The 15,292-nt window shown below is 47.2% G+C and overlaps 1 protein-coding gene across 1 annotated transcript in view; it reads left to right on the forward strand.

The window, feature by feature from the left end:
* Positions 1-5,926, forward strand: part of PLA2G4E (phospholipase A2 group IVE) — a 55,271-nt gene extending 49,345 nt beyond the window's left edge. The window contains exons 14-20 of the mRNA XM_047862712.1: positions 735-849; positions 1,367-1,504; positions 1,940-2,047; positions 2,589-2,792; positions 3,665-3,831; positions 5,077-5,260; positions 5,706-5,926. Of these exons, the coding sequence (XP_047718668.1) occupies positions 735-849; positions 1,367-1,504; positions 1,940-2,047; positions 2,589-2,792; positions 3,665-3,831; positions 5,077-5,260; positions 5,706-5,926 (1,137 nt within the window). The remainder of the gene's footprint in view (positions 1-734; positions 850-1,366; positions 1,505-1,939; positions 2,048-2,588; positions 2,793-3,664; positions 3,832-5,076; positions 5,261-5,705) is intronic.
* Positions 5,927-15,292: the final 9,366 nt, after the last annotated feature.

Below are 15,292 nucleotides of genomic sequence, written 5' to 3' on the forward strand. Positions count from 1 at the left end.
TATGTTTACCATCTCACACAGGTTCAATGGCCTTCACACACTTGAGTAACCGTGGATAGCCACCTAGCAGGCAGCTGCTTAGGGTCTAGGGTCAGAGCCTGGGCCTGTAAGACCTCAATTGGCCTTGTCTATACTGGCTGATTCATTCGGGAAGTGGCCTGTGGCCCTGGCTGATCTGCAGGTTCCCACTCTGATTTTGCAACACAGATCTCTGGGGACTAAGTGGGACTGTGGCCCATCTAGTACACAGTTTTCCAAGCCTTTCATTTAATTTTTTTTAAGCAGCTCTTTTTCCCCTCCCAAACAAATTTTATGAGAGGCATGCCAAGTAGATAAGAAAAATGGACTTGCTCGAGTTAAAGTGGGGTGGAAATTATGGGAATGAAGAGGGACAATGGTGGCCTTTTCCACCCCTACCTTTTTATTCTCTGGTCCTTGAGACACAAGGAGAACCCTGGGACTCCCAGGGACAGCCCTAAACGGCAGATTCAGTCCCACTCCTGTCCATATGTCTGGGATGGTGAATAGCTCAAGCGTGGGTGAACATTCTACGGGTGCATTTTAAGAGCAGCTTTGACCGGTGTAGCTGGGACCTGGACAGAGGTCTGTTGGGCTCAGGAGCCAGGAAATGGTCTGCTAGAGGTCCAAACTGTCCCCTTAATTCTGCACTACCTCCAGGCGGCTTTGCTTCTTCTCCTTAACCATTTCATCCCCTCTCCCCCCACCCCCCACAGAGAAATGAATGCAAACTGTCAGATCAGCGTGCTGCTTTATCCCAGGGCCAGAACCCCCTGCCCATCTACCTCACCATCAATGTCAAGGATGATGTAAGCAACCAGGATTTCAGAGGTAACACTGGTGGCTAGAAATTTATAAGGGGGTCCCTTCTCAGCAAGCAAAGGTACCCAGCACACATACCCCACCACCATAGTTTTGCCAACCTCTACATCAAAAGACTGCACTGACAACTGAAGAAATTGACTTTACTACCCCTTCTGTGTAGATGGATCAGTCTGGTGGGGTCTTGTGGCTTTTCTAGGAGCAGAGGTTTGATGGATAGGGAAGAGGTTCTACATATTTCTTAAGCTGCCCAGAAGGAGGGACTCTAGAGACCTGCCCTATTTCGAGGTCATTTGTGGTCTCCTTTTATCCAATTGGTGGAGCAAATGAGCCAATGCAGGCTACAAAGTAGAGTCGTGCCCTGCCGGCAGAGGCTGGTCGCGGGCGCCCCCATGTGCCCTTCGAGGGAACTGCAGCCTCCCTGCCCCAGGCCCCACGAGGTCCAGGACCCCATAGAAGCGGTGAGGAGGGGGGCGGGGCTGTCCAAGCCTGAGACTGACACCCTGCCCTGTGGCTTCGTGTGCAGAGTGGTGCGAGTTCTCCCCCTACGAAGTGGGCCTGCAGAAGTACGGCGCCTTCATCCCCACTGAGCTCTTCGGATCCGAGTTCTTCATGGGGCGGCTGATGAAAAGGATCCCAGAGTCAAGGATGTGCTACATGCTAGGTGACTCCTGGCATCCAAGGCCCAGGGGCAGGCCACCCCCCACCGCCCGCCCCATGCTGGGAAAACCACCCCACCCCACCCCCCACCCCCCACCCCCCACCCCCCACCCCCCACCCCCGCCTCCGGCCCCATGCTGGGCAGGCCCCGCCTTTGAATTAGAGGAGTGACAGCGAGGCCTGCTCTATTCTCCCAGGATCTTGTCCTGGGTGCTGCTGCCGATTTGGGTTATCCTTGAGCATGTGACCCTCCTGCATTTGCCAGCAAGCCCTCATCAGTCCCATGTGTCCAGTTGCACTGTGGGGAGAGGGAAATCAAAGTCTATCCCACCTCCTGAGCAGCCTGACTGGAAGGGAACATCAAGGCCAAGGTAGAAGCAGTCAGTGTTTGGGTGGGGGCTCTGGGATAGAACTGCTCACGGCTGGCCTTGGTCCCTAGGTTTGTGGAGCAGCATCTTCTCCCTGAACTTGCTCGATGCCTGGAATCTGTCCCATACCTCAGAGGAGTTTTTCCACAGGTGGACAAGGGATAAAGTGCACGACATCGGTGGGTGACCCACTGGCTTCCCCTGTTGCTTGGGCGATGGGGGGAGGGATGGATCACAAACTGAGGACCAGTCCACCTGCCATGTGTTTTAGCATCACCTCGGGTTCGCAGAGATGAGAAGGCAGCTAGGGTTAGGTCTTCCCTGCCCAGAGGGGAGAGCCATCGAGGCCTATTCACAAGCTTCAGGGGCCAGCTGTGGCCCGAGGGGGGGTGGGGGAAGGGCTGGCAGAGTGGCACGGTGCCCAGGAGAACTAAGGGGTTAGGGATCTATGAGCAAAGTTAAAGGTGGCTCTTCCAGATTCCCTATCCTCTCTGGGACCCCGCCCCCCTTGCCTGTCATCACCCCTCATCTCCATTATGCTTCCCCTGTTCTCTCGCCTGGGTCCTCCTGGCCAAGGCCTTAAAACTTAGGCAAGGAAGGTATGAGCTGCACTTACAGTGGCTGACCTCTGGGTGCCAGGTAACAATGCATGGCTTCACCTGGGCCATCTGGGGACCCCAGGTCTTGTGACCTGCCTTCTCTCCTCCCTCTCCCCTGCAGAAGATGAGCCACTCCTGCCTGAAATCCCCAAATGTGATGCCAACATCTTGGACACCGCGGTGGTGATCCCAGGGTCCTGGTTGTCCAATACTTTCCGCAGCATCCTCACCCATAGGTCCTTCGTGTCTGAGTTCCACAACTTCCTGTTGGGGCTGCAGCTGCACACCGACTACCTCCAGAACAGCCAGTTCTCCATGTGGAGAGGTAACCCGTCCTGGCTGCTTGCCTGCCTCTGCTTGGATAAAGGGGAAGTGCATGTTGAGGCTGCCCTGGAGAAAGGATGACAAAATCCCCCTGACCACGTTCATCGGGTTGGGTGGCAGTCTATCCCCATGGTGTATTCCATGTTTGGTGAGGCTGTGAACGGTAGGTGGAGCAGTGCTCCTATTTAATTAGTTGACTCTGTACAACAATTTCAGCACGTAGAAGCTGGGACCCTGGTGGGGAAATGTGGGCCCTGAGTTTCTTCAGTTGTGCTCTGGGGGCACCTTTTAGTGTGAATGGTGCCTTAGAGGTGGGCAGGGATGGCCCAGCTCAAGAATCCCCCACATAGCGAGTGGCAGAGCCAGGTCTTAAACTGTGGTTGTGCAATTTCAACTCAGTGTGTCTCCCAGCGCCTCTGAGGCTCAAAGATTGACTTGCCACCATCATTTGTATTTTACTTGTCCGCAGCCTGCAAATGGCTGATTTGGCCTGGCCTGATGATCCTCATTCTCACTGTCCGGGGCAGAAAGGACAGCTCTGAGCCCAGGGTCTGTACTGATTTATAGGGTGTAAACCCTGTAAACCCTATAAACCCCTGAAACCCCACAAGCAATGTGGCTGAGTCAGAGTAGGTTTTCTATGTGTATCCCATAAAAGATTTGCAACAGCCCCAAGATAATGCCGTTCTTCATCAGTCCACCCCAACAGGGCACTGTGACTCACCAGGCATCCTGGCTGCAAGCAGGAGGGTGGGAGGGCCAGTCCCAGGTGAAGGAGCTCCAGGCAGGGTATTAGGTCCCTACCAGGTGCCTGTGACCATCCTGAGATCATGGTGCCAGTGCATGATGGTAACTGGATATCTTGGCTTTCAGACACGGTGCTAGATACTTTCCCAAACCAGCTGACGGGGTCCGTGAACCACTTGTGCCTGTTGGACACTGCATTCTTTGTCAATTCCAGCTACCCGCCCCTCCTTAGGCCTGAGAGAAAAGTCGACCTCATCATCCACCTCAATTACTGTGCTGGGTCCCAGACAAAGGCAAGTGTAACAGAGAAAGTCTGCATGAGCAGAGCACTGTGCCCCTTCTGAGACAGGCCACTGAATGAGCCCCATGAAGCTGGGAAATGGGAGAACACGCATTCCCCGCAGGCCCAAAGACTTAGCATCGGAGAAACTCAAGCTTCTGTGCCTGATATGAGGTTGGCTGTCCAAACCTCAGGGGAGGGCAGCCAGCTGACCTCCACATGCAGTGTGAGGTTTAAGTAGATTCGTGGAGCGAGTTCTAATTTTATTTCTGAGCAATTCTATTATCTGAGCATTTGCTGTATTTGGCAATTCTTAAGCTGCAAAAAAAAAAAAAAAAAAATTTAAAAATGACCTTAATAGAGTCCAGTCAATTCTAAAGTTTTGTACCATTTTGAGAGCTTATGATGTCCTATTTTCAAAATAATCACATTGCCCCTTTCCCTAGAAAATATGACCCTCCATGTAATTATATTAAGAACAGGACCAGAGGTTTTTTATTTATTTTTCTCTATTTACCTTTGAAAAGTTCTGGCCTTTTAAGGGAAAGAAATTGTTTTTTGGTCTACTTTCATACAGTCCTATTCTGAACCCAGGAAAGGGAAGTATAGACCAATGATAAAGCATGACACCAATGACGATGACTTCAGTTTGTCAATGAGTGACAATGTACTTTCCTACACACGCTCTCACCTTATCTTTATACCAGCCCTTTGAGACAATGACAAAACTGCTATTATTCCCATGTTACAGGTTTAGGAAACTGAGGCACAGAGAGTAGAAGTGGCTTGCTTATTATCACACAACTAGTGAGCTTAGAACAGGGGGCAGAATGAAGGGGATTCTGATACTCTCAGCCCACTTGCTCTTTCTGTGACATCATGTTTATAAAGATGCTTTTTCAGAGTCGGCCCTTTGTCAGTTCCCAGGGCCATGCACATCGCACAGGAGCCTGACCAGACATGGCTATCCCTGGTGTGGCTCCAGTCACCCTCAGGCTGCCACCCCCATCTACCCAGGTTGTGTTTGGGTGAAGCATCATTGAAAGGGCTCCATCCACTTTCAGAAGGAGCTTTCACTTGGACACAGACCAACCTACTGCCTCAGGCTCTTTGTTCTAAAAATAGCACAAACAGGCAGAGTAGCTGGAGACCTGAGTTGTTAGCAGGGGAAATCAGGAAGCTGGATCTAAGAAGTTCATGTTTCTTACCCACCCCCACCACTCCTAATACTCAAACATGTCCTCTTGTGATATTCCAGCCCATGAAACAAACCTGTGAGTACTGCTCTGTGCAGAATATCCCCTTCCCCAAATACGAAGTGCAAGAGGGGGACGAAAATCTCAAGGAGTGCTACCTGATGGAGAACTCCCAAGAACCTGATGCTCCCATCGTGATTTTCTTCCCACTCATCAATGACACCTTCCAGAAGTACAAGGCCCCAGGTAAGCCACCTCTGAGCTTGGCTCCCACCACCTGCTAGCTTTGGGCCAGGAGCTCCTATCTTTAGACTTGTGCAGTCTTTTGACTTTACTAACAGGAAAGCCTGGCTTAGCTCTAATCTGAGTCAACCGTGGCTTTAGGAAGAAAGAAAGCCCCCTCCCCCCCCATGAGCCAGCAATGCCATCTTCTACTCTTTCAGTCATTCAGCATTTATTGACATCCAACTGTGTGCCTGGCACTGTGTCATGCCTGGGCGGCCCTAAGATGTGCAAGTCACATCCCTGCCCCTGAGGAGCTTGGAGGTGTGCATGTGCGTGTGTGTGCATGTGTGTGCACATTTTCATGCAGGTGTGTGCGCCCGTGTGGGCTGAGACAGGCCATAGGGAGAGATGCAGAAACAAGTCATTACAACCTTCCATGTATAGCAAGTCCTTCTGCCACCTCCAGGTGTGGAGAGGAGCCCCGAGGAGCTGGAGCAGGGCCACGTTGACATTTATGGCCCCAAAACTCCATATGCTACCAAGGAGCTGACATACACAGAGGCCGCCTTTGACAAGCTGGTGAAGCTCTCTGAGTACAACATCCTGAATAACAAAGACAAGCTCTTTCAGGCCCTGAGACTGGCGGTGGAGAAGAAGAAATGCCTGAAGAGCCAATGTCCCTCCTAAGTCCTAGGGAGCCTCACCGATCCTGTGTCTGCTCCCATGGTCAGAGGCACGGAGCCCATCAGGGCTGACTGGCCCGCACACCAGCTCTGCTCTCTGGTGAGGGGTGCAGGCAGGCTGGCCCTGGCTTTCTATCAAAGAAATAAACATGTTTAAAAGTTGAGAGAGAGAGAGAGAGAAGGAGACAAAGGAAGATAACACAGACATGTGTTGGGATTTTATACCCAAGGCATTTTTTTAAACCTTTCCCTGCAGGGAAAAGGGCCCAATAGCCACAGGCTCCCACACATGTCCAAAGTGGCCTGAAGAAGAGGCTAGTTCCTAAGAAACTCAGCCTGCACAGTGGAGCTCAAAGCCCTCTCGACTCTACTGCTCTCTGCCTCCTGGCACGGAGGGCCTCCAGGAGTGCACAAGAGGACCTGAGGAACACTCTGTGTTCTCTGGAAAAACAACTTTTTTAAATTTAAGGCAATTATGTTCTTGTGATTCTCATAGGCTATGATATTTTGTGGTTTTCATTTTTATGAATCAGGGTATTAATAGATGCCGTGATGCTAGAAGATCTAGACAGAGTGCTAGATAGCCTGGTCTCTTCAACAACAAAGCCAAACAGGTGACTGATGCGTTTCAGCAGCCCCCCTACAGCCACTCAGAGACCCAGGACTGGTGATTCCTGAGATCCCAACCACGCAGCCCCATCTGGGCCCCCAGCTCCAATGAAATGCCAGGCAAAGCCCCAGTCTACAGCTCAGGTTCACGGAACAAGGATCTGGGATGCATCTGAGGGAAGTTTGAGTAGGTAAATGGATTCAGGCATCAGGCTGGCACTCGCTGACCAACCTGCTCCAGGAGCACCGCTGAATTCTCTTATCACCTTCCTCTCTGGTTTCCAGATGGGATTATTTATTTCTAAATGGGATTCCTCTTATTTATCAGGTAAACACAATGGCCAGCACGTCCCACCTCTTGGAGAGTCACCCCCAAAAGAATGAAATTAGGAAGGATCAACCTTTAAAGGACTCGGTTAGCCCTGAGGAAGAAGCCCATCCTTGTAGATGGTTTGCAGATAAATCACTGGGGAAAGGCCCAGGACACAGAAGCCCAGTCAAAGTATCCAGGTCTCCCATCAGGCTGGGAACTTGACTAAAGAACTGTATAACCTGAGCCATTGAGATGTCCAGGCCGATGGAAGGTGTGCCCAGAAAGGCACGTGGTCCCAGCAAACATGGAACATAGGGCCCTCTTTCTTGGCCTCTATGCTCCCATAGGCAGTCCTTTGGTTGCTAGGAGATGGATGATGATAAGTAACGAAAGTTTAGAAAAAGCAACTTCCAAAATACATCCTTGGTGGGCCACTGGTTAGAAATGCAGAACCTCAGGCCCCACCCCAGCTCTGCTGAATCAGAGTCTGCATTTTAAGGAGATTCTCACCTCCTCTCTGCTGCCCTTCCCCCAGACCCTCATCCCCATAATGGCTACACATATTAAATTTGAGCGGCGTGGACTCACGCCATACTCTCCTATAAGCTGGGAAAGCAGGAATTAATCAGCTCACCTGAACCACTGGTAAACAAGGCTTCCAGACCTGCAAAACCGGTCCCCACCCAGATAATGCCGACCCAGGACGCCACCCGTCTCCTCCACCAGAACAGCCAACAGCCTCCACTTTGACATCTTTTCTTTCCATCTGCAGCAAACGGGCTCTCCTTAAATTAGCAGAGTAGGTCAGGCCACAAGACCTGTGTGTTATTATAAGATGAAGGCAGCCCTGCCTTAGATTCCTCAAAGTGTGAGGCTTATAAAACCATTGTATTATTTGAGCACAGAATAAAATGGCCATGTGGGCAAACGCCGTTGACTCACCTTCATTCATTATCTGGTGCTGCAAAACATGCCTAACTCCTGCCCTTGTCCCCGCCTGGGCTTCTCACACACCACAGCCACCCCGCAGCGTGAGTAGGTCGCCGTTTCTTCTGTTTTTAGGAAGCCATGTCGGCAACCAATGGGACACCGGCTCTCGCCGCCTGGTGCCCTTTGAGGTTCAGATGGTTTCAGGAAGCACTGAGCGAGCAGAAGGACAGGCAGCCGGCCCCAGCTGAGCACCTAAGGAGCACAGCGGTCACTAAACAGCCTCTGCTTTCCAGGAACTTAGATTTGAATTGGGGCAGGGCAGGATGGGGGGGGGGGGGGGGGGACATGACAAGATTTTTATATGAATTTGAGAAATTAAATAGTGACTTCACTTCTGAAACAATGCCGGCAACGTCACAGAGCAGGAGAGGAGCCAGGACCGCACAAGGGGTAAGGACAAAGTGTCGTCGACCCTGACAGAGGCAAGAGTACAGTGGTGGGGAGGCCAGGGAGGCTCCCTCCTCAGACCCCCCGCTCTCTGTCCGTCATATACTTAAATAGAAAAAAATTAAATAAAAGTCCTCTCTCCTCCAGTGTCCGTCCCTGCTTGTCTCCCCTTTACCTTCCCAGGAGACCGGCCAGGATGCCATACTGCCACGCAGCTCAACCTGTCCCACGGCGGATGTTTTCTGTCCCTGTTTCCCCACGAAAACACTTCTCCCCAAGGTCGCCAATGCCCTGATTACCAGCTACACTGAGCCAAATGGCACCGGCCCTTTACAGGCCTTATCTTACTTGATTGTTCTCAATATTTGCCACTGCAGACCACTCCTCCTTCCTGAAACCCTCCCTTCCCACAGCTTCCTTGCCAACAACCGTTCCATTCAGACCTGCCTGCAAATATTTATCACCCTCTCGCTACATGCCGGTCACTGTTGTAGGCCCTGGGACAATAAAAACGATTAACAATTGACCCCACACCTCAAGGAGCTTCCTTCTGGTCCCACGTAGGAGGGCTTCATAAAAACAGCGCCTTGCAAAACAGAGGGAAAGTTCCATATTAGCTGCGTACACATGGGGCACGCATTAAGGGTTGCCAGCCAGGCTCCCCCTAGGGGGAAGGGGCCAGATTTGCTGGACACCCATCCATCTTGGATTTCTTCCCACGTTTCAGCCCTTCCTCTGGTCTCACCTCCCCTGCTCTCCATTAACTGCTGGTATCCCCTGGGGTGCTCTCCTCAGCTCTCCTCTCTGTTCGCTCCATACTCTCCTTAGGAAAACGCATCGACACCCTGGACTTCAATTACCACTTCCATCTTGAAAATTCTCAAACCTTTAGCTCTAGCCAAACCAGTTTCCTAAGTTCTTGATTCATGTATTCAAATTCCATACCAGTTAGCATTACTTTTTTTTAAATTATTTATTTATTTTGAGAAAAAGTGTGTGTATGAGCAGGGGAGGGGCAGAGAGAGAGAGAGAGAGAGAGAGAGAATCCCATGTGGGTTCCACGCTGTCATCACAGAGCCTGACACAGGGCCCCATCTCAGGAACTGTGAGATCGTGACCTGAGCTAAAATCAAGGGTCAGGGGCGCCTGGGTGGCTCAGTCGGTTAAGCGGCTGACTTTGGCTCAGGTCATGATCTCGCCGTCCGTGAGTTCGAGCCCCGCGTCAGGCTCTGTGCTGACAGCTCGGAGCCTGGAGCCTGTTTCAGGTTCTGTGTCTCCCTCTCTCTGACCCTCCCCTGTTCATGCTCTGTCTCTCCCTGTCTCAAAAATAAATAAAACGTTAAAAAAAATTAAAAAAATAAAAAATAAAAAATAAAATAAAATAAAATCAAGGGTCAGATGCTTAACCCACTGAACCACCCAGGTGCCCCTACTTTTTATTATATAATCAAAAGATCAAAAGTTAGAGTGACTTAAAGAAGATAGAAGAAATTTATTCCTCTCTTTCTTATTGGAGACCCAGTCTCCTTTCAGCTCTTCTGCCATCCTCAAGCTTGCCTCCTGGTCCAATATGGCTGCTGGAGCTCCAGCCATCCACAATGAACACACCACACTAGCCCTGGTCTGCTTAGCTCTGAATTTCTTTCCTGTGACAGAAAGTTAAACTTTTATCTTAACAAGATAATGAGAATTACCAGTTGTTCCAATTATCTGTTGCTTAGCAAACAAACAAAAACAAAGCAAACAAAAACCCATAATATCATGGCCTAAAATAACCACCATTTTATGACACCCACAGGTTCTGTGGGTCAGGAATTCAGAAAGGGCACAGCAAGGACAACGCTTATACATGTGTGGGGCCTCAGCACAAATGACTTGGACTGCCTGGGGAGGACTCAGATGGCTGGGATCTGGAATAGCTGGAGCTGAAGGATCCGCCTCTGAGACAGTACCTTCATTCACAGGTCTGATGCCTGAGTGGGGAGGGCGGAGAGGGATGAAGGACAGTTTCCATTTGATTGACTGTAGTCCACCTTCATGTGACCTCCCTAGTATGGTGGTTTCAAGATAATCAGCCTTCTTAAATGGCAGCTCAGGGCTCCAAGAGTGATGTCACACAGTGGCAGGTGCATGGCATATTATGACCTGGTGTCAGAAGTCCCATACCCTCACTTCCACAGTAACTCTATTGGCAGAAGCTTTCACAAGCCAGCCTAGATTTAAGGGGAGGGGACAAAGATCCATCCCTCTTGATAAGATTAAAGAACATCTCCTCTTGAGAGGAGGCATGTCAAAAAATATATGTGGCTATATTTGAAATCCCAGCCTGCAATAATTGAATCCTTAATGTTGACTTTCCCTCTCTAGCACTAAATGAATGTCACATTTTGGGTTCTATTACTGCAGACTCCATTTCCAGTAACAAATTCAGTGTTAGTTAGGAACTACTTTCATCTCTGACTAGGAGAGACCTGACAAATAGTGGCTTAAACACATGCCTGTAAAAGAAGCCCAAGGGAGGCAGTCCACGGCTGGCACGGCGCTTCCATGATTCATCCCGGATTCTGCTCCTTCTAGCTCTGATTTACCATCCCGTACATAGTCCTTGGTCTCACGGTCCAAGATGAGCTCTGCAGCTCCAGCCATCATAACTATATCCCAGGCTACAAGAGAGAAGGGGAGAGCAAAATTGAACACTTTTCTTTCTAAAGGAGACTTCTTGCAAGTCCCACACATCCTTCAGGTAACATATCAGCCTCCAGAACTTGGTCTTGTGATCATACTGAATTGCAGAGAGACTGGAAAATTTTGTTCTTACCTGGGCAGCAATGGGTCCAGCTGAAAATGAGAGTTCTGTTTCTGAACAGAAGGACAATTTAGAGGCAGCTGGCAGTCTTACTGCAAGTATCTACAGGACATCTCTACCTGCATGTCCTATAAGCTATATCTCCAAGTGGCAGCAGTGACCTGGCTAAGTGGCCACAGAGAAAGGAGAGATGTGTCTGGGAATGAAGAGGAATCTTCCCAGGCCACAGTACCTCCTCTAATCTCTCCAGCATGTGTCTCTCAGGCCTTGAACCACTCTGGAATTTAAAGTATCAGAATAAGACACTGGACTTGGTAGGCATTTAGAGCCAATCACTGAACACAATCTAGAGCAAACCTCGTGAACGTCAAATTACCGAAAACAAGATGAAGGGGAAAAAAAAAGCTTCCACAAGAATTACAATTAAAATTTCAATACAATGGGGCCCCTGGGTGGCTCAGTTGGTTAAGTGTACGACTTTGGCTTAGCTCATGATCTCACAGTTTGTGGGTTCAAGTCCCACATAGGCTCACTGCTGTCAGCACAGAGCCTGCTTCAGTACCTCTGTCCCCCCTTCTCTCTGTGCCCCTCCCCTGCTCATGCTCTCTCTCTCTCTCAAAAATAAACCTTAAAATTTTTTAAATAAAAATAAAGAAATAAAGTTTCCATATAGCAAAGAGAGTTGTTGAGTCTTACCAAAATATTTATTTTAAGAATTATTTAATTTTTTAATGTGTATTTATTTTTGAGACAGAGAGAGAGAGAGAGAGAGAGAGAGACAGTATGAACAGGAGAGGGGCAGAGGGAGAGAGAGGGAGACACAGAATCATGACCTGAACCAAAGTCAGATGCTTATCCAACTGAGTCGCCCAGGCACCCAAGAATTATTTAATACAACAAAAATCCAGGTAACTAATGTCACTCCCTGTAAAACTACCTGAAATAAGATTTAACCTGAAAAAAACCACAATTGGATTCATTTGAAAAGTTGACTGAAATTGGGATTGTTTTAGTCTGAAGAAAGAAAACCGGGGGCACATGGGTGGCTCAGTCAGTTAAGCATCCGACTCTTGGTTTCAGCTCTGGTCATATCACAGCCCTTGAGATCAAGCCTGGTAGTAGGATTGTCTCTCTCCCTCTCTCTCTGCCCCTCCTCCACCTTCATATCTGCTCTCTCTCTCTCTCTCAAAATAAACAAACTTAAAAATATATAAAGGGGCGCCTGGGTGGCTCAGTCGGTTGGGCGTCCGATTTCGGCTCAGGTCATGATCTCAGGTCATGATCTCTTTGGGCTCAGTGCTGACAGCTCAGAGCCTGGAGCCTGCTTTGGATTCTGTGTCTCCCCCTCTCTCTGCCCCTCCCCTGCTCATGCTCTGTCTCTATCTTTCAATAATGAATAAACATTAAAAAATTAAAATATATATATATATTATATATATGTACATATATATATATAATAACTAGAAAGAGGATCACAACTTGCAAATGGACGCAAAATGACTATTGTGGGAAGCACCAGTCTCTCTCCCACACCACCGAGGACAGATCAAGAACACAAAAACCAGGGCTGAGCTTTATGAATACAGAGAAGGAAGAAGAGTAAGACATTATGATGTGTTCTCTGGGCCAGGCTCTTTCAGAACTTTTATTGTTTTTAAAGATTAAAGGCAATAATTTTTTCTTCCTTCAAATTTATTGCTGTTTATAAAACAAGAACATGAGGGATGCCTGGGTGGCTCAGTCAGTTAAGTGTCTGACTCTTGACCTCGGCTCAGATCATGATCTCATGGTTCGTGAGTTCTAGCCCCACATCGGGCTCTGCGCTGACAGCATGGAGCCTGCTTGGGATTCTGTCTCCCCTTTTTCTCTGCCCCCCACTTTGTCTCCCTTAAAAATAAATAAATAAACATTTAAAAATAGATAAATAAAACAAGAACATGATTCTTGTGTAAAATCTGAAAATAAAAATGCTGAAGTGTATCAAGAAGAAAACTCAGATCATCTATCATACCAAAACCCAGAGATCATTATTATTTTGGGGTTTATCCTTCCCAAATTTTCCTTAGATGCCTTAATTTTTTTTATAATAGTACAAAACTGCTATACATTCATTTTTTTAATTGTTGGTAAAATATACATAATGTAAAATTTGCCACCTTAACCATTTTTAAGTGCACAGTCCAATAGTGTTAACTATGACCACATTGTTGTGACTGCCTGAATTTTTTCGTTTTGCAACACTGCAGCTCTATACCAAGGAACAAGTCCCCATTTCCTCCTCCCTCCAGCCCCTGGTAACCACCATTCTACTTTCTGTTTCTGTGAATTTGCCTATTTTAGATACATCAGATAAGTGGAATCATATACTATTGGTCTTTTTGTAACTAGCTTATTTCACCTAGGATCATGTCCTCAAAGTTCATCTAGATTGTGGCATGTGACAGGATTTCCTTCCTTTTGGGGACTAAATAATATTTCATTATATATACAGCACATTTTGTTTATCCATTCATCCATCAATGGAAACAGGTTGCATCCACCTCCTGGCTATTGTGAATATTGCCTCTGTGAACATGGATGTGCAAGTATCTCTTGGAGATCCTACTTTTAAATTGTTTGGATATATACGGATATATACCTAGAAGTAGGATTACTGGATCATATAGTTCTATTTTTAATTTTTCAAGGGATTGCCATATTGTTTTCCATAGTAATTGAATGTATTCACTTCTGTAATCTGCCTTGTTTACACTTAAAAATATATTCTGAGTATTTTCCCAGGTTATTAATATTCTTTTTATTTGACACAGCTTTCAGAGACTGCATAGGAATCCATTACCTATCTAATTAATCCTCCATGGGGGAACATCTAATTATAGCTTTTCACTCTTACAAGTGTTATGCTGATAAGCATTCTTTATTTTATTTTTTTTTTAATTTTTTTTTATCGTTTATTTATTTTTGAGACAGACAGAGACAGAGCATGAGCAGGGGAGGGTCAGAGAGAGAGGGAGACACAGAATCTGAAACGGGCTCCAGGCTCTGAGCTGTCAGCACAGAGCCCGACGCGGGGCTCGAACTCACAGACCGTGAGATCATGACCTGAGCCGAAGTCGGCCGCTTAACCAACTGAGCCACCCAGGCGCCCCTGATAAGCATTCTTTAGATAAAGCTTTACATTGATTATTTCCTGAGGATAAAATTCCTGAGTCTAGAAGTATGAGTATTTCTAACAACTAATAAAGGTATAATTGATACACAATAAATCATACATATTTAAAGAACACAATTTGATTAATGTGGCCAGGTGTATACAACTGTCAATCATCACCACAATCAAGGTAATGAACAAATCCTTCACCCTCAAAACTTTTCTTATGCCTTTTGTAATTCTTCCCTATGCTCCTCTGCCGCTGGGTCGTGTGGTAGGTATATGCTTTACTTTTTAAGAAATCGCCAAACTGGGGTGCCTAGGTGGCTCAGTCAGTTAAGCATCCGACTTCGGCTCAGGTCATGATCTCACAGCTTGTGAGTTTGAGCCCTGCGTGGGGCTCTGTGCTGGCAGCTCAGAGCCTGGAGCCTGCTCCGGATTCTGTGTCTCCCTCTCTCTCTGCCCCTCCCAGCTTGTGCATGCATGTGTGCTCGCTCTCTCTCTCTCTCTCTCTCTCTCAAAAATAAATAAACTTAAAAACAACTTTTTAAAATTGTCAAACTGTTTTCCAAAGGAGTTGTATAATTTTACACTTCGTTATCAGCGTATGACGGTTCTAGTTGCTCCACGTTGTCACCAACAATTGATACGATCAGTCTTCTCATTTGGGCATTCTAATAGGGAGGTAGTAGCATCTTGTTGTGGTTTTAATTTGCATTTTCCTAATGACTAGTGATGTTTAACATCTTTTTATGTGCTTATTTGCCCATACATCTTCTTTGGTGAAGTACCTGTTCAAATATTTTTTCCATTAAATTGGATTGTTTCTTACTGTTGAATTAAGAAGGTCTTTTTATATTCTAGATACAAGCCCTTTACTATAGATGTGACTTGAAAATATATTTTCCTACTCTTTGCCTTGCCTTGTTATTCTGGTAACAGTATCCTTCAAAGGTCAGAAGTATTTAATTTTGATGAAGCCCAGTTTATTAATTTTTTTTCTTTTATGGATCATGCTTTTGGTATCACCAAAGAAACCTTTCCCTGCATAATGTCATAAAGATTTTCTACTATGTTTTCTTCTAGAAGTTTCATAATTTTAAGTTTTACCTTT

The sequence above is a fragment of the Prionailurus viverrinus genome, chromosome B3 (genome assembly GCF_022837055.1).
Source record: "Prionailurus viverrinus isolate Anna chromosome B3, UM_Priviv_1.0, whole genome shotgun sequence".
Lineage (NCBI taxonomy): Eukaryota > Metazoa > Chordata > Mammalia > Carnivora > Felidae > Prionailurus > Prionailurus viverrinus.